The 27,145-nt window shown below is 45.0% G+C and overlaps 1 protein-coding gene across 1 annotated transcript in view; it reads left to right on the top strand.

The window, feature by feature from the left end:
- The window catches only part of MMP16 (matrix metallopeptidase 16), a 239,160-nt gene that overhangs the window by 104,268 nt on the left and 107,747 nt on the right, over window positions 1-27,145 (top strand). The window contains exon 2 of the mRNA XM_088471395.1: window positions 14,873-15,021. Coding sequence (XP_088327521.1) covers window positions 14,873-15,021 — 149 coding nt within the window. The remainder of the gene's footprint in view (window positions 1-14,872; window positions 15,022-27,145) is intronic.

The raw sequence follows: 27,145 nt of genomic DNA on the forward strand, positions 1-27,145 counted from the left end.
AGAAACCACAGGGATGAAGTTTTTCATCTTTAAATCGCTGGGAGAGCACTGCACCGACACCTTCAGAGGATGCGTCCACCTCCAGGATAAAGGGCCAGGTGGAGTCTGGTTGCTTTACGATGGGAGCGGAGATGAAGGCTTGCTTAAGAAGTTGAAATGCAGAGGTAGCTTCGACGGGCCATATAGTTGGATCTGCTCCCTTGCGGGTGAGGGCTGTAATCGGAGCTACCAGAGTCGAGAAACCTTTTACAAACTTGCGATAGTAGTTGGCAAATCCTAGGAATCTTTGTATGGATTTTAAGGAAGAAGGAAGAGACCAATCAAGAATGGCTTGTAGTTTTGACGAATCCATTTGAAGGCCTGTTCCGGAGATAATGTATCCCAGGAATGGTACACTTGAGACCTCAAACAGACACTTCTCTAATTTGCAAAACAGTTGATTGGACCGCAACCTCAGAAGGACTTGTTTGACCTGGTCTCGATGAGTTTGGAGGTCTTGAGAAAAAATCAAAATGTCGTCTAAGTAAGCGACCACACACTTGTACAAGAGGTCCCGGAAGATTTAATTGACGAAAAACTGGAAGACGGCTGGAGCATTACAGAGGCCGAAGGGCATAACGAGATACTCGTAGTGCCCATCCCTGGTGTTGAAGGCCGTTTTCCATTCATCGCCTGGACGGATACGAATTAAATTATAGGCTCCTCTTAGGTCGAGTTTAGAAAAAACTGTGGCTCCCTTGACTCTATCAAATAACTCTGTAATGAGAGGAAGAGGGTAGCGATTCTTAATAGTTATTTCATTAAGACCCCGGTAGTCAATACACGGGCGCAAGCCACTATCTTTCTTTTTTACGAAGAAAAATCCAGCCCCTGCTGGAGACGTGGAAGGTCGAATGAAGCCTTTATTTAAGTTTTCTGTAATGTATTCCGACATGGCCTGAGTCTCAGGGAGAGATAAAGGGTAGGTTCGGCCTCTAGGAGGATTCTTCCCGGGAATCAGATCTATGGGACAGTCCCAATCACGATGGGGAGGTAACAGGTCTGCGCTCTGTTTGCTAAAGACGTCCTGAAACCCATCGTAGGCTTTGGGCAGGTCTGTAGAATCCCGTACAACGGAAGATCTGATAGGTATTACCCGCTGAAGGCAACCTTTGAAGCAATTGGAACCCCAGGAGATTATTTGCATGGTGGTCCAATCGATTTGAGGTGAATGTCTCTGTAGCCAGGGTAATCCGAGGACTAAAGAATGACAGGCTTTGGGAATCACTAGGAAGGATAGCTGTTCGGAGTGGAGCACCCCAATGGTAAGTTTAAGTGGTGTTGTACGATGGGTGATGGTTCCACTAGAAATGTGACTACCATCGATGGCGGTTAAAGTGATGACTCGAGGCAACGCTTCCATGGGGATTTGATGCTTCTGGACAAATTCAGTAGTGACAAAGTTCTCTGCCGCTCCGGAATCCAGGAGAGCTAATACAGCTTTGGAACCTCGAGGACACTTTAAATGAGCCTGGATGGTGGAATCAGACTTCCTTTGTGATTCAATGGCAACTCCTAACTTAACCTCTCTTTCATAAGTTAGGAGGAGGCGTTTCCCGGACGAATGGGACAAGTTTTAACTAAATGTTGAGGAGATCCGCAGTACATACAGAGGTTCTGCCTCTGCCTTTTCTGCCGCTCCTCAGCCGATAAATGAGAGCGGTTGACCTGCATGGGTTCTTCGCCCAGAGGAGGAGAGGGTAAGCGGGAAACTGGACGTGGCCTTCCACGATCAAATCTGCCTCTTTCCAAGGCACGCTCCCTGTGACGGAGATCCACCTTGTTGCAGAGAGAGATTAACCCATCCAAACTGGTTGGAAGGTCACGGGAAGCTAGGTCGTCTTTGAGCCTTTCAGAAAGGCCACTCCAGAAGGCAGCGATGAGGGCATCCTCGTTCCAATTGAGTTCTGAAGCCAGAGTCTGGAACTGGACTACGTATTGGCCAACGGTCCTGCTGCCCTGACGGAGGCGTAGAATATCAGCTGATGTGGAAGTGGTTCTTCCGGGTTCATCAAAGATTTTGCGAAATGTAGCAACAAATTCGGGGTAGTTGGAGAGCAGGGGATCCGACTTCTCCCAAAGGGGCGAGACCCAATCGAGTGCTTGGCCAGAGAGTAGAGAGATGATATATGCCACCCTGGTTCTGGCCGTCGGAAAGTTGGCGGATTGTAGCTCGAATTGGATTTCGCATTGGTTTAAAAAACCCCTGCATAATTTGGGGTTGCCATCGAACTTGCTCGGAGGGGAAAGCTGAAGACGAGCAGGAGGTAGAACCGGAGGAGCAGGTGACACCACAGGAGGAGAGACGGCTTGGGAGCCAGCGGGAGCGGGATGAGCCAGTAAGGACTGAATGTTGTCCAGGCGTGACGACATATCTTGGATAAATTGGATCAGCTGAGCCTGAGAGGTCTCCTGTCTTTCCAGACGGGATAGTACAACCTGCGAGGCTTCTATCCCAGATCCTTGACCACTTGCCGAGTCCATCTGGCCAGTGCAAACTGTCACAAGCGTGGAATTTAGGAGCTGTGTTCCCGGACTGGGCCTTGGATCTGTATTACTTGGCGCAGACGCTCGCTGGAGGAGACTTGGCTTAATGAAGTTTCTCCGCATGAGAGGGTGCAGCGAACTGACAGGAGTTTGAGGAATGCGGCAGTAACAAGGTAGCTAGGAAGCTACGTGGAGCGGCTGGATAGCCGAGGGTAGACGTTGGTAGCTGAGTGGCTACGTGGAGCGGCTGGATAGCCGAGGGTAGATGTTGGTAGCTGAGTGGCTATGTGGAGCGGCTGGATAGCCGTGGGTAGACGTTGGTAGCTGAGCGGCTACGTGGAGCGGCTGGTTTAGCCGTGGGTAGACATTGGTAGCTGAGCGGCTACGTGGAGCGGCTGGTTAGCCGTGGGTAGACGTTGGTAGCTGAGTGGCTACGTGGAGCGGCTGGATAGCCGTGGGTAGACGTTGGTAGCTGAGTGGCTACGTGGAGCGGCTGGATAGCCGTGGGTAGACGTTGGTAGCTGAGCGGCTACGTGGAGCGGCTGGTTAGCCGTGGGTAGACGTTGGTAGCTGAGTGGCTACGTGGAGTGGCTGGAGCGCAGTGGGAAGGCTTGCTTAGCTAAACTAAGAAACTAGTTGCACTGGCAACTTGTGTGAGCATTGGGGATCCTTTTATAGTGGACACTGGGAGCTGACAGGCTGAGAGAGAAGGAGAAGGCTCCTCATTGGTGGTAGTGGGGTCACATGGACAATCCAAGATGGCCACGCCCATGGACCGGAGGACAGCGCTTCCTGGAGGTAGTCAGCGGGGACCAGCGGTCAGCAGGAGCCGGCGTGGGAGCAGCACAGCAGCGGGACCCTCCAGAGGACAACAGCGGAGACTGCCTTGGGAGAAGAGGAAGGAGCGTACAGCGCGGGAGCCGGAAGACAGCGCGGGTCAGCGCCCACACAGGTAAACGACGGGGTCTGATTCTGGGGTCTCCAGGCCGGCGTGTGACAGTACTTGACAAATGCGAGAGAGAAGCTGTTTGACTGTTTGACCCACCTCCCCCACACTGTGGTTTGTTAGTGTGGGTGGAAAATGAACATGCCCACGGGGTGATAGTCTTCATTTCCCAACCGGGCATGTCAGCGACCTCCATTATTCATACTGAAACACCCTAGTGACTGATTGCAACTATGGTTTAAAGGCCATCAGCTTGTCCACATGCAACTTGGTTTTGAGTACTTATTAATACTCATAAGTGTTACTATATCATTTAGCTTTGTCTACGTATAAACATCAACATTTTACATACACTGTACTCTAAAGGGGGAATTCAATTATTCAAATGATCGTTCTGCGCAGAGAATGGATATTAAATTAATTAACCTTTTTCCCCATGCAGTCAACCACAGGGGTAACATGCGCTAACCCATTGATTCTGCATAAATTGGAAACCAGAAGGGCTGTTTAACGCGCAAGGAGGCTAAATGAATGTGGACACATCTGTATGTTATTTATTTTACAGGATCCGGCAATTATTATCAGAAATTTGTATACATTTTCTTTCAGAAAATGTAATTAGTTAGTAAGACTTGTTTTTGGTTATGTAGGAAGGGTCTGTTTTTCCATTTTGGAAATGGAATCTGATTTCTACTTATAGCTTTTCCACTGGTTTTGCAGAGACACCTCTTTGCCTAGACAACTTTGACATAGATTACACTAAGTAGTGGGATTCGTAACCAGTGCTGACCCTGGTGACATCACAGTTATTACAGCTGCCACCAGTAATCAGAGTTTACTATGAACACAGCTGTTAGATTACAGAAACATTGCTGACAGCTGACAAGTCCTAGTATGCAGGATACATTTCAACAGGGCAATGTGTAATAGAAAAAATAATGTAAAATTGTTATTGTGCAGAAGACCAGCAGGGCTGTGATTCTAAAGAAGTAGATCAGCATCCAATACTTTGTTTATGGATTTGTATAACTTATTGAAGAAGTCTGTTATAGGTGGCAAAGTGGAGAGCATTGCTGTCTCACAGCAGCGGGTCATGACTTCTATTCTGTGCGAGGTACTATCTGTATTGAGTTTTCATGTTCTTAAAATCAAAACAAGGCAGAGATTGGCGTGTATGGTTTAATATTCTATGAACATAGCTCTGTAATATAATTGGTGCTATAAGCGATAATAATGTCATCACAAACTGCGTGTGATAACGCTGGACCTGTTCTGCCCATGCCCACTGCCGCCTCGGCGCATGCCCAGCCCACCCACCATCGGACTTGTACAGTGATGTTTCTCCAACTTTTTTAAGCTTGATTGGACAGGATAAGCCAGACTTTCTGATGATTGTCATTTTATGTTATTTGTTTGTCATCAATACCCGGAAAGTGATAAGTAATATGTTGGCGTTTTATAAGTAGTAAAACTATTGTACACCCTAAATTAGTTTTCTATAAACAAATTCATTTGATCAAAAACTGTGAACGATGATCTGTAAAAGGCGATGAACATGGAAATTAAAAAGTTTGCAATTAATTTAAAGTGATGCAAAGGAAAAAAAAGTCATAGCTCAGTAAATTCATGGCAGGTGTGATGCTGAGGAATAATTGTTGTGATGCAGATTACATTATACATATACTTTTTTTTATGGAGAGAGAGAGAGCAACCTATCAGGTTCTAGGTATTATCTTCTAGAAGGTGCTAGATAAATGTTAAATAGAATCTGATTGGTTGCAATATGGGCAATATCTCCACTTAGTAAATCATACTTGCCGACATTCAGCTCCCTCCTTCCGGGAGGGGGCTGAATGTCAGCTTACAGCGGGGGGCGTGGCCGCACGTTAATGTTGTTGCGGGGGCGTGGCCGCAAGATCGCGTCATCGCGGCTCCGCCCCCTCTTCACAATGCCATAGAAAACGGCATTGTAAAGTGGGGGGCGGGTCCACGATGATGCGATTCAGCGCGAATCGCGTCACCGGGCCCCCCTCTGCAGGGGTTTTGCTAGTAACTCTGCGGGGGGGTAGGGAGAGATGGCGGCTTGTGGGAGGCTTGCCTGCCTTCCCGGGTGGCCGGGAGCGGCACCCGATAATCGGGAGGCTCCCAGCCAAATCGGGAGGGTAGGCAAGCTTGTAGTAAATACACCCACACTATAGTAAATACACCCATACTGTATGTCTCTCTCTCTCTCTCTCTCTCTCTCTCTCCGTTCTACTGTCTCATTCTTCCTCTTTCTATAACGCTCCCTCCTCCCTCAGGAGTGTCTGCATTAGTATGTGATGGGAAAGTATGGGAAGGGGACCAGGGGAGGTGTCATTCGGGATGCTGTCTGTGACAGCTGTCAGGTGTTTGGAGACTGTAGATGTGTGTTATTCCATACTCAGGGATGTAGAAAGCCTTGCTGGACCCTGAACATTTTGGGGGCGTGACCCAACGTAAGTAGGTGTGACCACGCCTCCTTTAAAAAAAATATTTGGTGTGCCAAGGGGGGGCACAATTAGTATCAGAGGAGACTGTTGCTGATCTGCGGCAGTAGCGTGTGCTGGGCTGAGGAGATACAGGCTGTTTCTAGTGACAGGTAAGGGAGGAGGAGGGGGCAGACAGACCCGGGCCTCTACCAGGCCCCTCCATCAAGCATGGGCCCAGGTAATTAATTCCCCTCCCCTGGCAGTGGCCATACTGTAACTCTCATTGACAGCGGTGGGGGTGGTCAGTCCAGTTCTACTTACATATAGTCCCCGAGTGCCATCCTTTTTATATCTTTTCTTTTTTCTTTGTGTTTCTCTAATGTTACAGTGCTAATGCTTAGTTCAGTAAAACAGCAGGCTTGATCTTGTCTACAACTCTTTACAGAATTGAATAAAGTGTCTTCCAGGCTGGGTAGACTGTCTCTGAGGATGTTATGCTTTTACCAACTGTGTTTTGTCTGTGTTGCTTCTCGCTGAGTTAGCATTTACTGTCGGTTCACAATTTATTTTTGTAAAGGTTTTAAACCGAGCTGGTCTAGGAAGAGGAAAAGTCAGTAATATATCCATATATTCTATCTTATTAAAATATAATAATTATATATATTTATACAAATGTGTCCTCATACATCTAGCCTAAATACGCCGTGCACCAGATTGTCCAGTGTGTATGGATCGCCCAATATGTCGGCCCGTCGGCGCTGGGGCCGTGGGTCGCATCGATTTGTACCCAGATTAAATGCACACAGATATACAAGTGTCATATATCAAATTAATCAGCACATCCTGCTGGTGATCATAGTCACATTGCATTGTGTTCTAGTCTCATTGCAGGCTGATTTCACACACTCCTCACAAATAGCACAACATGAAGGTAACAGCAGATGCCCAAAAGTTTTAGTTACTTATTATTATGTATTAGTTACATACACTTGCAAATATATGGCAGTATGTGTATGGTAGTGTTTATCCAAGACTTCTACTTGTTGACAGCAGTTGGTATTTATCTGTTTATTTTTATTTTTTTAGATAATGCATCTCTTCTGGCACCTGTTGTTACTTATATAAGTAATTTTTTTGTATAATTATATCTTGTCAGTGGCATAACCATCAATCATGTGCAGAGGCGTAACTAGGGTTTTTGGAGCCAAGGGCAAATTGAAAAATGGGTAATGTGCCTGGGATTCATATATCATTTTTATATACTACCGTTATGTGCTTTTGTGGGTATGCCCGGAGGCCAGCCAGCTTTGCTCACTATCCCAGGAATGTCTGAGAGACTCAAAAATTTCAGGGAGTTCTACTTGACTTCCAGGAACCCTGCTGGATTATACCCACTGGAGCTTGATGATGGGAATCACACTGTATCATGTAATCATGGCCCGTCCCCACTGAATCACCACATAATGCCATTGGGGTGGAGCCCAGAGGGAAGATTCCCCAAAAAATCGTCAAGTATGGAGCCTGTACATGCACAGCGATGCACTTTTTAGGATTTTAGTTCCACTGTGATAATTGTTTTAATTCTTAACAGTTATCACAGGGAAATTGAAAGTCTAAATACCGATGTGTCTCCTTACACAGTGGCTCAAGTCACGCCGAACAGAGGCGGAAGTTCCAGAGGCAGTAGAGTTACTGGCCTCCAGACGCCTGCTGTCTGAGGGGCACCAGGAGCACACAGATAAATCCATCTATTACCGTTGCCAGTTATGGTAGGATCTATTTGTGGGTTCCGGCAAGCTGCTGTTTCCTCTTAAGGCAACACCGGTGCCAGTGGTTATTTATTTAATTTTTTTTGCAAGTATTAATACACAAAAAAATCTGTTGCACCAATCACCAGCGGTGCCTGAAGATATGCGACGTGGCAGTCAGAGGACCGCATCATATAGAGGAGCAGGCAGGCGCAGCCAGAAGACCCAGAAGAAGGTAAGTGGATCTGGAGGGATGCAGAGGCAGGAGCTGGAGAGACACTGCAAGGCTGGCAGAAGAAACAGTGGTTGCTGACTGGAGAGACAGCGGGGCTGGCTGGGGAGACACTGGGGGCTGACTGGAGGGACATAGGGGGCTGGCTGAAGAGACAGTGGGGGCTGACTGGAAAGACAGAAGTGCTGGCTGGAGAGACCAAAGGGGGCTGGCTGGAGAGACAGAAGGAGACTGGCTGGAGAGACAGTGGAGTGCTGGCTGGATATACAGTGGGGTTGTGGCTGGAAAGATAGAGGGAAGCTGGCTGGAGAGACGTGGGGCTGTCTAGAGAGGCAGAAGGAGCCTGACTGGAGGGTCATTCCATGGTAGCTCACATTACAAAGTGACATAGCAAGTTATTTGCATGGATATCAACAGCAAAAGGAATTTATGTGAAATTAATTTCATTTACTGAGAAAATAATAAGACAGATCATGCTTTAAAAAACTGTATACAGGAATTTCTAATTGTTTGCTAACGACAAAACTACAAGCTACACAGACCACTAGGGCTTGTGGCACTTGTACATCTGTGTGCAACTGACTCTGAATCTGCGTAAATAGATTTTCGATGCAAGCAACCGCGCCTTTTCATCACACCACTTTCTGTTGTATTTTATCTACTTTTTTGTATGTGTGTTGTACCAATTCCTGTGCAATTAAAGTAGCAGCCTAGCGTCTCCAGTACACTGTGAGAGGCTTTTCACTGCTCCTGCGATGCGACTAAGATGTAAAATTTAGAGAAAAGTATAGCACGCTGCTTGTCTTGGCTGTCTCGCTCCATATATTGTAAAGATGCTCAGTTTATAAGGACACCTCTGTAGGCTTCACTGCGCATATAGGAGAACGGGCACTTTAGGAGTAGATGGGCCGTACATAACCGAGTAAAACCAAACCGCTCATCTCTACAGTTTATTGCAGTAAGGCCCCCATTTACTAACGAGTTTTATCACCAAAATGAGTATGATAAATGGTGCTCCAGCCAATCAGCTCCCATCTGTCATTTTTCTAACAGTTGACAGTTGGGAGCTGATTGGCTGGAGCACCATTTATCATACACAGTGACATTTACCACTCGTTTTGTTGATAAAACTCGTTAGTAAATGAGGCCCTAAATCTTTATTGGAGAACGCATAAGGGCTCTAATAAAAATTACAGGACAACCAACAGCAAAATACCTTAAACAAAGAGAATAATAATATATTATTGGTAAAATTGTCTGTAACTTATGTCCTGCTATGAAAGCCAAGCTATTTACAGTATAAATGGGCTGCCGGGCTGGTAATTACACCCCTATATTTTATTCTCTGCTAGAAAATAGATTTCATTCCCTTTCTACTGTATAATGAGATTTTTTGGAGACAAAAAGAGTCTGAGCAGCAATGCCGCCTGTAATTAGCTTACTGTATGCTTTCGAGCACTGAATGAGTTGTTAATACTCTTGTACTGAACCTATTTCCTATGATGCTGGTATTTCCATAAATAAACAGACAAAACACGCCAGGACTGCAAATGAGGCGCTTCATTAAAGTAATAAAAAGGATGACCTTTGTGATTTTATTTTACCAGCGTGCACTGTGAGATGCGTTTTCTAAGGATGTCAACGTGTAAACCTGTCTATTGTAGATTCTCATACTAACTTGTCCATTATGAACCTGGTCACAGATTGACGCACCGGCTTTACATTTAAATCTGCAATTTTCGGATGTGTCCCATGATCAGGATGATTCGCTGGGGGTTGGGAGTTGTTTTCACAGTGTGCACTACAAACCCATTTCACAATGGCCAGGCCCCTTTCCCAACGATAAGACCTCCGTTGTTGAGATTTACGGCACATGGCCACAAAGACAGTAGCACACTTTTGCACATACGGAGATTCCAATGCACTTGCATGTGCTTGTTAGTGCATAAGCGGGGGAGGGAGGGAATGGGCATGCTTAGCGACATTCTAAATCCCCTGTTGAGAAATAAAGGATTGTACACTTAGGCGCTGAGGCTGATAGAGACATGCATAAAAAACCAGGATGGTGGATCAAAGGTTTACATAAAGTGATATCCCACTTCCTTAGCGTATTGAGCTCAGATTCTTACTCAAAAATAATAATGTCCCATAGAGTTCCACATTAGGGAAAACACGATATCCTTCCGTTTTCCAAATATCTGAAGCTGTCCAGGTGGTCAATAACTTTCAAAGGAGTAACTGCATGGGCTCACAAACAGAAAGAAAAGACCATAGTGCAGACAAACCTCCAGATAAAAAAGGTTTAATTATAACATTGCACTCACATTTAATAAAAACAAATACTATAGGTATATCACCATATGATGGTCTCTCTGGTAGATCAATGGATGGGCTTGAACATGTCCTTAATCCTCCTTTGGAAAGGGAGATTAATCATAGGTACGAAGTGGTTCCGGTTACCATAAGTCCTATGAAAAGGCTTCAACAAGTTCCAGCTGGTTCCAAAACGACTACCATGTCCAAAAAGGTGTAATAGACTAAGTCCAGTAACTTGCTTAATGCATTTCGAACCTCCTGGGTTCTTCATTGGAAAAAGGCCACAATTCGCAGGTCCAAGAGCAGGGGGCGGAGCTAAATGACGCAATTCACGTCATTTTAGCTCCTCCCACTACTCGCGGACCCGAAAATTCCCCTTAAAATCTCCCCATCTTGCCCATTTCACTAGGAAGTGGGCAGAATGCGGGAGATATGCCTACTCTTACGGGGATGCAGGGGGTTACCCGAAAAATCGTGAGCCTCCCGTGGCTTATTTTTTTGCATAACTATTTTTATTCCTATGTCAGAAGTTTTATATCTACTGTAGAAGTTTTGTTTTTATTCAAGTCAAACTGAATAGTGAATACATTTCTCGCTGTCAAAGCAAATGGTAACAAATGTTTCTTGTGTTTATGACCCAGTTGGTTGTTAATGTATCTTGGTATACAGGACCGGCCTGGCCATCTGGCATTACTGGCAAATGCCAGAAAGGTTGATGGCCCGGTCCAGCCCCAGCTTGGTCTCATTCGTGCTTTGTTTATTATTAAAACTCTTATATTATAAAAAGTAATGTTTTTATTAGAAATTTCCTGTCTACCTTTATGAAGGCATTCAGCCTTTTGACTCCTCAATGACTTCAGTTATCCTTATGTTTTGCAGTAGGGACACATTGTGCAGGATGCACTCTTGTGTTTTTTGCTGTCAAACCTCTGAAAATTAAGTTTTCGGAGGTTTGGCCACTCACTGCATACACACCAATCCCCGGAATGCGATACATGGTGTTGCCCAATAGATGTCTATGGATCCCTCCCAGCACCCCCTGTGTGGCGTACGTCACTCAAAGCATGCACAGAAGGATTTCTGTTTCATAGACACGGAAGTCTTTCTATTGCAAAGAACAGCTCTTACCAGGAGAGCTGTCCTTTATGATATTATTCATGCATACTGCCATTCAGGGGCATTTTAAGAGAGGAGGGGGCCCGTGTGCAGCCTCCGTTTGGGCCCCCTCCTCTCTGTCGGCGGATCAGCGCGGCACTGAGCACTGTAGATTCTGGCTTCATGCCCGAATCTACAACGCATGCGCGGGTCTCCGGGAAAATGGCGCCCGTTCATTCTTTCCCGGGGGACATCTTTTCTACGCATGCGCAGATCACTGGGAAAATGGTCGCTGCCATTTTCCCAGTGAGTGTGCGGCCATTTTCCCAGTGAGTGTTTGCTGCTCTGCAGCGCCGGTCTGGCTCTGCGGAGCAGCACTTCGGGAATCGGCGGAGAGGTAAGTATGATTACCTGTGGGTGCAGTGGGTGCGGTGTGAGCCCTCCAGGACCCAGGGGCCCGTGTGCACCACACACCTTGCACCCATTGTAAAGACGCCTATGCTGCCATTATTTGCGCCGGTATGTATGCAATGAGTGGTGGAATACATCACATGCAAATTGTGATGCTTGATTCCCATTATCCCTTGTGGAATACAGAATTGATGGTAGAATATGTTGCTGTAAACTCCTGTCATTATGTAATATCTTAAATCCGTGCGTTCTGAGGTCATCACTTCAGTGTTCATTAGAAAAACGTGTGTATTACTTTATAGTGAAAAATGCTCCCTCTATTCTAACGTGTCCTAGTTTTCCTAGGACAGTCCCCAAAAATCTTTAAACCATAATAATAATAATTTGTAATTAAATAAATCTCCCAATGCTCCAAATTTGCAGGACATGTGGAGTTACGCTATTATGGCTTTACATTTTTGTCTTCATTTTTTCATTAGAATGATCTAGCTCTGTCCTTATAATGTTACTGCCTCACAGCACTGAGGTCATGGGTTCGATTCCCACCATGGCCCTACCTGTGTGGAGTTTGTATATTCTCCCTGTGCTTGCGTGGGTTTCCTCCGGGTACTCCGGTTTCCTCCCACACTCCAAAAATATACTGGTAGGTTAATTGGCTCCCAACACAAATTACCCCTAGTGTGTATGTGTGTGCGTGTACATTTGGTAGGGAATATAGATTGTAAGCTCCACTGGGGCACTGATGTGAATGTCCAGATCTTCTCTGTAAAGCGCTGCGGAATATGTGTGCGCTATATAAATAACTGGTAATAAAAAAAATAATAATAAATATTACAGAGTTTACAAGTAAGCTCAGATTTCTGTGACCTGAGAGTAGCAATCTGCCCGCAGACTTGTGCCTTTATATGGTCACTGATCCCCCTAGTGACTTCTAATGTTCTTATAATTTATAACAGTGAGAACATTATTCCATATATAATTGCTGCTGTTATAAATCTGTATTTGAACCTGCTTTGGCACTGGCTTCTATATCATTAGCCAACATCAGTTCAATCTCTGACACTCACTGGGTTTCCCATATGAATTTCATCACTTTTTTTCTACCAAACATTGTCCTGGAATAACCCATGAAAATAGTCTATCTGGCATAAATAAAGAACAGGCAAAAGTTATTCATCTTTATAAATATGTTGTGCACTTGATTGTATAAATTTGATATCTTCATGAGATAGTTTATCATTATACACCTAAGAATGTACTGCAAGAAAAATGTGCATAGTATTATTTTAAAGTTGAACTAACTGTGTGTTGAGTCAGGGAATAATTTACATTGGCACACAATGCATTTCCTAGTTGGATATAAATCGCGGTGCGCACGTCAAAGCGCTGGAGTTTTATTTTTAACTGTGACATCTGGCGGCTCTTTTTGTTTTCTTTTGTGTGTGTGTTATTTTTTTGTTAGTTCTGATGTTTGTAGTAAAGTTTGGTCATATTTCACCTAATGACTTGTCTGTGTTTTCCATCTACACTTGGTTTTGTGGCGTTTCAGCTTGATTTCATTCTATCGGAGGTACTAAACCGGCAGCAGAGGATACATTTAATGGGAATACTAGAGGACCTATTTATCATCGGCCCCTGATGATTAAGTATCCACCTCTCCGCAGGGGATTCTTATCACCAGAGCAATTCAGCATTGCTACGGTGCTCCGAAAAGCAGCTGACCCCGTGATAAGTAACAGTGCTACTTCAAACCCTAGCGAGGCAGTGAGGACACGGCAGAGGGATCCAAGACCTTTTCGAAAACCTGGACTTCCTTCCCATAAGAAGGAGCGGAACTCTCGAGAACCAGCGCCATATTCTCCCAAGCAAACTCCGCAAACTTTACATTTTCGACGTTTGCTGAATATTAGGCAAATTTGCAGAAACTAGCATTTCCGCATGGGCAACGGGCCAATAAGTAATGATGAATAGGTCTCTAAGCCAGTTGAATTTGTGGGGGCCAGGTTCTTTATTGAAAAGTACAAACATAATGCAGCAGAATAAATACAGAAATGAATGCACTGGTTTGTTGAGGTGAGGGATGTTCCCTGTAAATGAAGGTATTGCAGACTGGACTCTTGTATGGTCATTATGTTTGCTTAGTTCCGATTTTTACAGTATATTTCAGATTTTTGTCACTCTAAAGCAGGGTAAGCTGCCTCCAGATGCTGTGAAACTGCTGTAGCTGGAGGGCCATTTATTGCCCACCACTGTTCTAATGGATAATTGTATTAGTAAGTGGAGAAGAAACACACTGGAGAAGGAACCATTGGTCCCTATGAAAAACAATAATTCTATCCACATACATCTATCCTCTGTGCACTACAAGTCGTGCTACACATAATGCGGGAGCGCCAAGCATATTTTCATGCGACTTTTTACCTTCAAATGGGTTTTATTCACACATGGATATTTAGCACAAGCAGCTTCTGCTGATTAAAATGATATGCGGCATGCCTGTGTTCTGTGTGCGACTGCGGGTGTATCTGCATACGAAACTCTACGTTATAGTGTTACAGCCGCCGACAAAGTATTTATTGTGAAGTATTTTAAACTTCGCACGCGGTCGGAGCAGGCGGGTTTTTATGGAATTTAAAATTGTGTTTGTACGACACGAATTTACGTGTCCTGGAAAAAAAATTGCTTCCTATCATTTTCAACGGTTTTTATTTTTTTTCACCAAAAATTGTGCATTTGTTTTTTGCCAAAGTGTGCAACTTACAGTTTTTTTGGGGGGTAATTTATCATTAGGGGAGGGGTGTCCAAATGGTTCTGAAAGAAATCCCCAAATTTTTAGCAAAAAATAGGGATTTTGCCAATTTTTTTCACCTGGTCTGGGATGGAGATAACTTATCTCCAGTTTTTTTTCGCCAATTGCGTTTTCGCCTGTTTTTTTGCGAAAATATTGCCCTTTTTTTGCGAAAAATGGCCGTTTTCGCCACTGATTGAATACGGCCCTTTGAGCGAGAAAACAATGATGCTAGTGGGGATTATGTACTGGCTATAAATGTATTTTTATACAGTTTTTTTGTTTTTTTTGATGTGCCTGTTTTTTTTACTGCAAATCTCGCTAACTCTAAATTAATATCCTTGTTTTATACATTTGCAGGTGTGGTTGCAAAAATACGGCTACCTTCCACCAACAGACCCCAGAATGTCAGTTCTGCGCACTGCAGAAACCATGCAATCAGCTATAGCTGCTATGCAGCAATTTTACGGCATTAACATTACAAGAAAAGTGGATGAATACACAATTGAGTAAGTAAACTTTATTAAATGCTTTTAGTATATCTAATAATAAGCGAGAAAGTGTGTGCGTGTGTCTCCTTTAAGCACGGCCAGAGTTTTGTACCTAGCTCCACCAAATATGGCATGTTGGTGTAGTTTGACCAGGATTAGGGTTTTGGTTATGTTTGAAGTTTGTCAGGGCCATGGAGGTCTATATGGTGCCCACCAAGTAGACCGTGGAATTTCTGATTTGAAATTTTTGTTTAAGCAAGTTTGCTCAGAATGTCTTCCAGTGCCTAAAACTACACTGATCTGAAGGCACAGGCTGATATGGGTTCAAGTGAATAGATAGTAAAAAGGTTGACAATGTCTAGATAGACAACAGATCTTAGAGACAATTGGTTGACAAGAACAAGAGGTCGACAGGGAGACAAGGTCGACATGTATGAAGGTTGACAGGTAGAAAAGGTCGAAACAAACATGGTCGACACCTTTTTTTTTTTTTAAGGTTAGGCACAGTTAGGGTTAGACACCAGGAGGGAGCGTTCGGGTTAGGCACCAAGGGGAGGCTTAGGGTGAAGGTTAGGGTTAGAAAAATAAAACAAAAATGTGTCGACCATTTTTGTATCGACCATTTTTGTTTGTTCTTTTGACCATGTCGACATTTTGTACCAGCAACCTTCATACATGTAGACCTTTACTGTGTCGACCTTTGTCCCCATCGACCTTTTGCCTGTCTAACAATTGTTATCTATCTAAAAATTGTCTATCTAATTCCTGGCTATCTTTTATACCAAACCCGACTGATATGTACCAGTGGGGGGCAGGCAGAGCTCCAACAGAAGAGCAGTGAGTCAGTGGATCAACTGTCACACTGCACCAGCACTGACAGTTTGTAATTTCATATACCATGATCTCCAATGTTGGTTTGCAATCTAAAAATTAAGGCTGCAGATGTACTTCAAGGTCCATTCTTCAACCCGAGCAATGCCGGGTTTCCCAGCTACTGTAGTTGTAAAATAGACATTTGCTAATTTTCATTAGTATTATGCTGGGCTGCTGGAGGCAGTTAGAGATAGCTGCACATTAGCTTAGATCTATGCCCAACCACCCACATTTTCCTATTCTCACAAATATAAAGCATTGATAATCTGTGAAGACCGTTGGTAGATTACTATTAGTGCCAACTGCCATCTCTAATCAGCTACTCAACCCACTGAATCACCTTCCCTTCAGTGTCACCATATCTTATGCTCTCCCCTGCACCAAAACCCATACTCACACAATGACACCTGAATACTATCGACCAGGTTTACCCTTCCTCTTTACCATACCTACTCTCTCTTATAAATACGCTATCCCAGCCTGATCTGGCTGTCTCTTTCTACAGATGTGACCTATCTTACTGTTGCATCAGTGGCGCCAAATATCACGTCTCGGCACGCCAGGTTTGGTGCTTATTGGCAGCGTCGAGCGTCTTTCTTGCTCAAAATGTGCATCTTACTCGCATAAATAAAACAACTGTGAGCGACAAAACTACTGTGCTAGCATACACTGATCAATGTGATGTGCGACTTTTGTAGATCTGTGTGCGACAGTCTGAATCTGTGTAAATAGGGTTTTAAAGCAATGCCTGCAGGTATTCTCCACATGTACCAACCAAATCCTTTCCCATTACATTTTGAAGGCCTAGCATGTCTAGTACATTGTAAGTAGCTTTTCACTCTATCTGCATTGTGACTATGATGCAAATTTAAAGACAGATGTAGTACGTTGCTCATCTCGGAGCGTCTTACACCATTTGGCGTGTGGACTACCAGTAAATGAGGACACATCTGTACTATACTTGACAAACTTTTCACTGCCTCCTCCGGGTGGTGGCAACCAGGTTGGCACTTTTGCGGGACGGGGCTCGGTGGGCGTGCCTGGGGGCATAGCGGTGTGATCATCTCTTCGTAGCCCCGCTTTCAGCTATGCAATGCCATGATTATCTGGATTGTGGAGCTGTAGAGGAGCCACGATGACGCGATTCAACGTGAACTGCGTCATCGACTGTCTGTGCCATACACTTCACTGGGGAAGTGGGCGGCCGGGTGGCCCAGGTCTCCGGGAGACTTGTCCACCTTTCCTGGTGGTCAGGAGTGCCACCAGATTTTAGAGACCTTCCCTGCCATTCTGGGTGGGTAGACAAGTATGATCTAAACAACACACTCACATCAGCCCTAGACAATGGAACTCTATCCTCACATACAGTCTCCTGTTATCCAATTCAAAACCATAGCACACCAAATAGACAACCTGTCTCCTTTTTCCTTGCCTGTTCAACCTTTCTCTCTCTCTACTAACACATCCTATTTTAAATATGTGCTCATCTCGCTAATTCTAAATAATTAATCTGTTGACCTAGATTCTGTCTCCAACTGCCACCCTATTCCTTTCCTTCCCTTTGACTCTAAATTACTTGAGCGATGAATGATTCGTCTACAGTCAACTATCTCACTTTCCCTCTTCTTATTTCTCAACATTCCATTGAGAATGCCCTCAAAAAGTTATCAGTGATCTACTCACAACAAATTCTAAGGCTCACATCTCTATACTCAACCTCCATTAGCACCTTACGATGACAACATTCAAATCGTCCTCTCGTCCTCTGACCTCTCACCTTCTGTATAATAAGCATGTAAAATACGAGTACTAATATAATAAAAGTGCCACCTGCTTCCAGATCCTATGTAATCCGTCCTCCCTGAGATTTGTCCGTGCACACACAACTTGCTGTCCAGCTTCTCAGCCATGCGCAGCACATGACGGGCTACTCTGTCAGGTGCATACACGACAGTCAGTCTGAGCATGTGCATGACTGATTAACATGGCAGGGACCTGGCTGTGTCTGGTAGGCTTCGGCAAAGCCGGAAAGGCTACTGCTGGGTCTCCATTGTCGGCAAAGATGGTAAGAGAGATGCACTGACAAACAGCGGTAATCCTAGATTACCGCTGTTTATTAAATACAGAAAGGATGACTTAACCCCTTTAGGGAGTGCTAATGAGGTTATGCATTGTTGTTAAATGGGTCCTTAAATACAAAATGCACCAAATCATTCAATCCACAGTAAGATAGAGTGAGAGATGACCACAAGTCAGGAAGAGGATGTTACCCAACAGAGTGTGGGAGCACTGGAGAAGCTCATAAATAAGTGGCTGGAGAGTAAAGTTAAGTTATTTGAATATTATAATTTATTGGCCCATCCCACCAAAGTAAGGCAGTTCGGACTACACAAGCTCACGATAGTTGCTTACTATCCTAGAATGCAGGGCCGCCATCAGGAGGTGATTGCCGGCACAATAGTCCCGGGCCCGGACACTTGGCATAAAGGAGGGGGCCCATCCGCTCCTACAGCCCGCTACTATCCCCTTAAGTGAAAGGGGGACCCGCTTTGACCGCACACCGTGTTGTTTACCTGCGCAACACCTGATTGATTTACAGGGGACAAGGAAGCCCACCGCTCCTTCCGCCCACTCACTTGTCCAATAAAGTTTTTTTATTTTTTGAGTCACCGTGTGTGATGTCATACGCACCAGCCAGCCAACCAGCCCGGGAGAATAAGGAGCCTCCTTCAATGAGGTAAGTCATAAGACTTGCAGCAGCAGCCAGCATGTCATGCGGATGCGGGGAGTGGGGTCTGCCTGGCTAGGCCTGGAGAAGGAGAGTGTACAGGTAGGAGAGTAAGATAGTGAGCTGGGCCATCTGTGAGAGAAAGTGGGTACATAGTAGAAAAAGGAAGAGAAAGTGTGGTGGTGCTTGGGTGGCCCTGCCTATTTGGGGCCCCAAAATTTCTGATGGCAGCCCTGCCAGAATGCCTGGGAGACTCCTAGATTATTGGAGACCTAACACTCATGTGGGTACAGATATCTTCCTCTGCATGTGGAGTTGGTGGAGATGTGTCTTAATGACGTTAACTACATCAGCCAAACCCACCCACCCCAGTGATCACTGAGGACCTAATTCAGAGATGTACACAAGAGATGTGTACGACTCTGAATCGCATGTAGCTGCTCATATTTACGTATGCTGGGACGCATTCTCAGTGTGAAACATTTGCAAGATCTGTTCGCAAAACGGACGTGTGTGCGCATGTTTACTTAAATATAAAAGTTCAGTTATTTCAATATATTATTCAGCTCAGTAATAAAACAGCATTTGATATATAGTAATTCCAAATACTGTAGTGGCCTTTATTAAACCCAGTTTCTTACCTCTTCTATTTTGACAGGAGGTTCAGCCTCATTTATCAAATCTGACAAGTTTCTTAAAATTGGCAAAATGTTATTTGTCAACGGTAAAACCCAACATGTGAATTTAACACCAAGCAGTGCAATTCTACGGAAGCAAGGAGATCAGCCACCAAATGAACATATTATAGAAACATGATTTACAAACAGTCCAGGAAGCCAGAGATAATAAGGCAATTCCTAGTCAGGTGATAAACTATCTAATTATGGGTTTTTAAATCATCAGCACAAGTTATTGTATATAATACAATGTGGGTATCAGATACTTGATAAATACTTTTGTTTATTTTATATTGAAAAGATTTTTCTACTTGTGATCTAATTATCCGCATCCCTCTTTCCTTCAATATGTCACTAATTAGCATTTTGTTATCATTAACCCTTTACTGCTTGGGACATGTCTGTCTAATTCCAAAATGAATATGTACTGGTTGCCATTTCTTTATTAGACCATCTATTAATACTGTTATATTTGTTTGCCCATCTTGCGGGCTTGGTTCTAAATTGCACGCCAAGCGGCTGCAAGGGGGCGGCCGCGCCAGCCAGATTTAATTCCTTTGCTAATGCTGGCATCTATACAGCTATGTGCATACTGTATATTCGCACTGCTCACTATTTATCTGTCTGCCACCACAACCTCATCATTAGGACCAGCACTTACACCTACCCCATGCTTGGTGCCAAGGTTCCATCATACACAGGTGTCCCTACGTAATAAGCACACCTCATAATAGCACGGAAATCTGTCTATATGTCCACAACATTCCCGTGGCACTCCCACAAGACTAATGTCATGATGAGTTCGCAAGGTAGCCATCCAGTTATCACCCCGAATCGCTGATTTCATGGACAGGGAGAACCGATGACGTGTGTGCGCGTGTGGTGCAGTGCATGCGTAGTTTGTTAATAAACGCTAGATGTCTCTGCTTTTGTACTCGCCTGTGTGAATATACTTCCTTTTTTTCCTGGTTCAGTGGAATTATTCCTATATTTAGGTCTTTAGGATAGTGCTGGCTAGATCCTCCCCATCAAACACACACAGTGGGGCATCCATTTTGTGCGCTAGGCCAGTACGCAGCCTTATCAGTTCATTGAGAACCAGAAACATCAGTGACCATGAGACCTGACTTCAACTGACAGGCTACATTCTTGTGGAAATTAGCTCGGCACATACAGTAAATGGATGTCTCCACAGACATGACAGGTCCACTTTCACAGATTCCGTTCTAGCTTTAATCTGTTAACCTTTATCACTTATGCCTGTATATATGGCAATCCCAGTGTAAAGTGCTACTTACAAACATTTCCACAGGGGATTCAGCCTTTGCTCTCTATCCTCAGATCCAGACTGCGGTCTAGCACCTCTCTCACATTTTCACTTTCATTTTACCTTAATATATCCACTCTGCCATAAAGTCTTCTGAATCCCTTAATGTTTGAAAATCCACTTCTAAGCCTTAATCTATTCAATTCAGCATACATACAAGTGCAATATTATGCATTTATTCTAGGAAATGTTCTAATAGCATATAATAATAATTTCCAGATCCACAGTATTCATTTGTGCAATCAACTTATAATTACACTCTAACGTCCTGTACTGTAGTCATGAGCATATTGTTGTATTTGGAGTGCTCTGCGCTGCCTTATATCCATATAGCAGCAGAGCCGATGGTCTCTAGGACCCGCCACGGCTCAGCAGGAGGCCTGACCTCCAACATGCTTAGACTGGACCTGTGCTCCAAGACTCCCAGCCATAAGAGCCACATACAGCTCCACGAGTACCGCATGTTCCCTATACCACCACCGCTACTAAGAAACATAGCGCCACTAACCACCGGGGCATACACCATCCTGCCACACGGCGCACTACAGCGCCCAGCAAATACCCTTACGCTTCAGGCTGCTCCAGCATTGTTCATATACCTGTTCAGCCCTATGTCTCAATGCCACTCTCTGTTTCTACCTGGATAAATAAACCTGAATCCTGGTTTAAGTGTACCATGTGTGGACTAACCACCACCAATACCTCTGCTGCGCAACTCACTTAAAATCCTATAGACCCAGGGCCCAGTGTACTCCCAGTGTACTGTCTGTGGTTGTATTATATGTTATATTTAAATCACACCATCTATCAAGTTATGGACCCCAGTGTCCTTCCCTGGTCATTGTGTCAGTGGGTAGCGTGCCCGGGCACACTCCGTTATCCATCCTCTGCTAATAAATATAATTAAGCTTGAATATAACACAGGCTCCCTGAGTTTTTGTATCTTAATATAAGGGGCAGACCAGATGGGCCAAGTGGATCTTATCTGCCGTCAAAATCTATTTTTCTGTGTTAATATGGACAATGACCTGACCACATGTGATGTAATATCCAAATTTAAATATTTTGCATTCATTAGATTAATATTATGTTGACTTATATTTTAGCTGTGACTCCCTCTCTGCACCTATAGTCTACAACTCCTTGCTAAATTCAAAATTGAATTTATCAGTTTAAGGGTTTGATGTATTAAGCAATGAAACGAGTATAGAAGTGGACCAGTGCAGAAGTTTCCCACAGCAACCAATCAGCTTCAAGTTAGCATTTATCAAGAACATGCTATAAAATAGGTAGAAGCTGGTTGCTGTGGGAAACTTCTCCACTGGTCCATTCGTCAATATTTTCAATTCTTGATACATCGACTCCTAAATGTTTATTATTTTTAAACAACCCTAGTGCCAGTATGATGAGGATATGCAGCAAGAACATATTCATTGCAATGTGCCAGTATCCCATCAACCCAAAGTCACTTTATATTGTCCCTGTCTAACGTTCCTACGAATGTATACTAGTAAGAAGGGGTGGCTCTAGACTTCTCCATCCTTGATCAGGAGTGTCCAACCGTAAACTCTATTATAATCCACTCAAGGTGAAATACCGTGCATTGGTGCTTTTCTTACCGGTTACTACGTCATAAACTCTCTATCGTCAGATGACAGATGTAATCATAAACTTCTTAACTAATACTTAACTAAAATAAAGACATGAGACCAAGATATGCCGTTCAGTTTTATTTATTACAGTAGAAGTATGCTGGCAGAAGATAGAACCGCAAGCAATCCGCGACCAGTTTTCTTAGGCAAAAGGACGTCACAACCTACAAGGCTCAGCTACCCCAATATCAGGGGCAAATGTGATATTAAAACTTGTAAGGGCTATCTATCCCTTTCTAAGCAAGTGAGACGGTATAAAACACCCATACAAATGCACTATTCAGGCCCGCTTGTTTAAGAGATGCCTCTGATCCCAGTAGGGTTAAATCAGCCTAACCAGTGCATTGAAGGGGAGTGCACCGCCCATACTGCTTCAAGATGGACGCCATATTGCTGGTCTGAAATAAAGCTGACACAAGAGGGAACGGAGGGTAGGAGATCAGCAGCAAAGGGACAGAATCCTACAACCAGCATCCACACACCCCCTTAACCACTTGCCTGGCATGGTCGCATCATTTTCGACCACACCAGGCTGGGCTTTCCCTACATGTTCGCATCTGGTGCGACCAGTCAGAAAAGCTCAGTGGGTGGCTGCTGGAAGATGATCTTCTAGCAGCCGCCTATATCAGAGAGACCTCTGCACTCTTCATTAATTCCCATGTGCCCACTCGATCAGGCAAACCAATAGCGTGCTGGTGGCGCTGTCATCCTCTCCCACCCCCCGCCCCTGTAAGCGGCAGCCCGGTGACGGCCCACCTTTGGCTGCAAAGTGGAAGGAGCAGCCGCCAGGCACACAAGCAAACAGGATGGTCCTCCTCTCCCTCCTCCAACCCTGCAAGAGTCAGTCTGGGAAAATGGGAGCAAGCTCCACCCCTCAATGTATACCCTGCCATCAGCAGGACCTATAAGCAGTAGAGCCCTGGCCTCATTATAAATATACTGTATATATTTATGCTTATGTGTATATGTCTGTGCATATATATACATGTATATATATATGCATATATAGATGGCAGCCCCCCAACTTATGTTAAGGAAACATCGGCAGCTGTGGTCTCAACCAATCAATGTTTCTTTCAATGGTTGAACCCATCGGCCATTGATGGTACAGTCAATTGCCACCACTACAATATACCATAAAAATTTATATTTTTATGGTATACAGTATCTAAAAAATCGTTTTAGATAAGTTTTATAAAAATGTTCTTGACCCTATCTAAGCATTTTTTTAAACAAATATTAGCCAGTTAAGTGGTTAAAACACGCCCTTCAAACTAAGCAAACTTATCCCCTCCATCCCTAAACCCCCTGTCACTCAAGAACAAACACACCCATAACTTTAAAAACCCCATCTATCCCTGACTAGAGATTTATATGCCCTTGATTCTATGTAAACCTCCATTATCTTTGCTACACCAGGTCAGTGGCTATTTCAGTGCTAGCCCCAAACAAAGCAGTCTAGATATATGGACAACTATGTGATATAACCAGGATGAACTATCACAAAGGCAGCCGCAGCATTTACTATTTATCTACCTAGCTATGGCTTGTCCTACTTGCTTCACCATTCGTCCATGTTTCTCTGAGACTGGAAATCAGAGTCAGTATGCTTCAAGGCTGGAGATTTCCAGAATTTTGCTTCTATTCCTAACATAAAGCAGAGAGGGCTCCCTCTGTACTGCAAATGTAGGACTCCAGGATCAACAGGACGAGGATGCTGAATAGTATTGTTTGCTTTATTTCCTTCATTAGCAAGCCCAGATTTTCACACAGGGGTTTAAACAGCATTTAATACAGATACAGATGACAGAGGACTATCCCTATCAATCATACCTGCCTGCGCATAAATAAGTCCTGTGGGTGGAGTCATCATTATTAACCCATTACAAACCTCTTTTATGGAGACATTGGGTCGATGCGGAGTTGGACTCAAATTGGTTTTGCGGATGTATATTTTCACACTGCACATGCTCCAGAACTAAAGCGTATACAAGCTACAGTAGGGAGGTGCAGAGTTCTCCGCAGCTCAGACGCCCTTCCCTAAGCAACTGAAGGGGCGTAACTGGGTGGTAATTGAGCATTTGCACATAGCCTAAGTACAAGTGTGGGCTACGCTGTGCATATGCTTAACTATGCGGTCATGTTCCCCCACCACCACACTTCTGTGGACTTATATCGATCCGCCCAGTGGTGTAACTATAAATTTTGCTCCTCCCTGCCAAAATGTTTCTGTCGCGCCCCCTCCCCCACGGCATTTTGGTAAAATAATTACAGGGTCATTATACGCAATTTGGCTCCCAAGTGCAGAAGTTAAAAATTTTCTCCCACCTTCCCTAGACAGTTTACAATATTTTTCCTACTTGTAGTAATGCCCCTTACACATTATGCCACACACCGTAATGCCCCTTACACATTATTCCACACACCGTAATGCCCATTACACATTATGCCACACACTGTAATGCTTATTACCAAAGTGCCACTTACATATTTGCCCCCTGACACCATTTTATGCCCCACAGTAAGGCTTCTAATTACTTTTATATTACCTGCTCGTCAGAGGTCTCATGCTCGTTGTCAGGGGTTTTATGCTCATTACCAGGGGTTTCATGCTAGATGCCCGGGGTCTCTGGGTGTCATGCTGGTTGCCAGGGGTTTCATGCTTGTTGTCAGGTGTTTCATACCAGTTGCCAGGGGCTCCATGCTCATTGCCAGGGGTTTTACGTTCGTTGCCAGGGGTATAATATATATATATATATATATATATATATATATATTTGGGAGTGTATGTAAATGGGGGCGCCAGTGCTACTTTGAAATCACAGAGCGTCCCTGCTAGTCACAGAGCACCGCTCCTAGTCACAGGGTATCCCTTCTAATTCACAGCACATCCCTGCTAGCCACAGGGCATCCCTCCCAGTCTATAAAGCATCCTATACCGCCAGCATCCCTCACACTGCATTTATATGTATAGTACACCATGTATCACAGAGCACCAATCATCATCACCATAACGGGCATCCTGCACAGATCATCCCTCCCGTACACAGACAGAGCACAAAAGCAGAGCATTGCTCCAGTACACAGAGATAGAATATTGCAGCCTGCACACAGCAGCATCTGGTACACAGCCAGTATCCTGAGTGGCCTGGGAGAGAGAGAGAACCAGTATGAGTACCTGTCAGACAGCAGGAAGTGGCTGTACTTCTCCATCTCCTCGGCACAGTGCAGCACACGCCGGGGCCCCTGGGTGCAGGGCCGGTGCAAGGTTTCTTGGTACTCTAGACATTTCTTCAACCTTGCACCCCCCTTCCTCTTGGATAGCTACACAAGCCCTTATGCAGTGCCCCTTATACAGTGCCCCCAGTATTGGTCCCCCTATGCAGTGCCCCAGGTAGTGGTCCCCCTATGCAGTGCCCCTTATATAATGCCCCCAGTAGTAGTCCCCCTTATATAGTGACCCCAGTACTAACCCCCCAGCAGTGCCTCCAGTAGTATTCCTCCCCCAGCAAAGCCCTCAGTAGTAGTCTCCTCCCAGCAATGCCCCCAGTAGTACTCCCCCACATATGCAGTTCCCCCAGCAGTAATCCCCACCTATGCAATGCCCTCAGTAGTGGTCCCACCAGTGCCTCCAGTAGTAGTCCGCCCAGCAGTGCCCTCAGTAGTAGTCCGCCCAGCAGTGCGCTCAGTAGTCCCCTCAGCAGTGCCCCCAGTAGTAGTCCCCCCCCAAAGGTGCCTCCATTAGTAGTCCTCCCCCAGCAATGCCCGCAGTAGTCCCCCACCTATGCAGTGCCCCCAGCAGTAATCTCCACCTATGCAGTGCCCCCAGCAGTAAGCCCCACCTATGCAGTGCCCTCAGTAGTGGTCCCACCAGTGTAGTGCCTCCAGTAGTTGACCCACCAGTGCAGTGCCTCCAGTAGTAGTCCCCCCAGCAGTGCCCCCAGTAGTAGTCCCCCCTAGCAATCCCCCTTGTAGTAGTCCCCCCCCAGCAATGCCCCCAGTAGTAGTCCCCGCAGCAGTGGTAGTCCCACCCCAGCAGTGCCCCCAGTAGTAATCCCCCTCTATACAGTCCCTGTAGTAGTAGTAGTAAACGCCCCGCCCCCCCCCACCCACCAGACAGACACACAAAAAAATCCACTTACCTTGATCCACGCTCCGGCATCTGCTACTCTGTCCGGCCCGCTCTGCATGATAGGAGCGACGTCTCTCCCATCACCCACTGTGGAAACCGGAGGAGCCCGGCTCTGGCAGTGGGCGCAAGGCACTCTGTGTGACTCTCTTCAGCTGCTAAAACAAACACACAGCTGCCGGCGCCGGCGACTGTGTGTTTGTTATACCAGCGGTGTAGTGCGGACTGCAGTATGACCTCTAGCATATGTCTCCTCCTAGGCGGCGGCCATTTTTGGAGGGCCGTTTTCAGCAGATTTCTTGCGGACGGCTAGTCCGCATGGAATCTGCAGCCACCACGCCCCACAAGCCTCCGCACCCCCAAGCCACTGCGGGGTTTGTGGGGGCGGTAGTTACGCCACTGGATCCGCCCCATCTGGATTCTCTCAATATTCTGAGCTATGCCAGACCCTCCAACATGACCCCTCCCATCAGGTACAAAATGCTCTGCTCCTGGATTTCCCACCTAATTTATTATTGCAGACACCTGTGCTGAAACACCTTTCTCATCAGTTAATTAGTTCAACACAGGTGTCTGCAATCATAAATAGGTGGGAAATCCAGGAGCAGAGCATTTTGTACCTGATGGGAGGGGTGTAATGTTGGAGGGTAGGCTATGCTACTGTTTCTAGTGTCAGGTAATACAGACCTTATTCATTTGACTAGCGAACATTTTCATGCTCCATATATATATATATATATATATATATATTTACTG

Source organism: Taudactylus pleione, unplaced genomic scaffold (assembly GCF_031769625.1).
Source record: "Taudactylus pleione unplaced genomic scaffold, aTauple2 ptg000114l, whole genome shotgun sequence".
Classification (NCBI taxonomy): domain Eukaryota; kingdom Metazoa; phylum Chordata; class Amphibia; order Anura; family Myobatrachidae; genus Taudactylus; species Taudactylus pleione.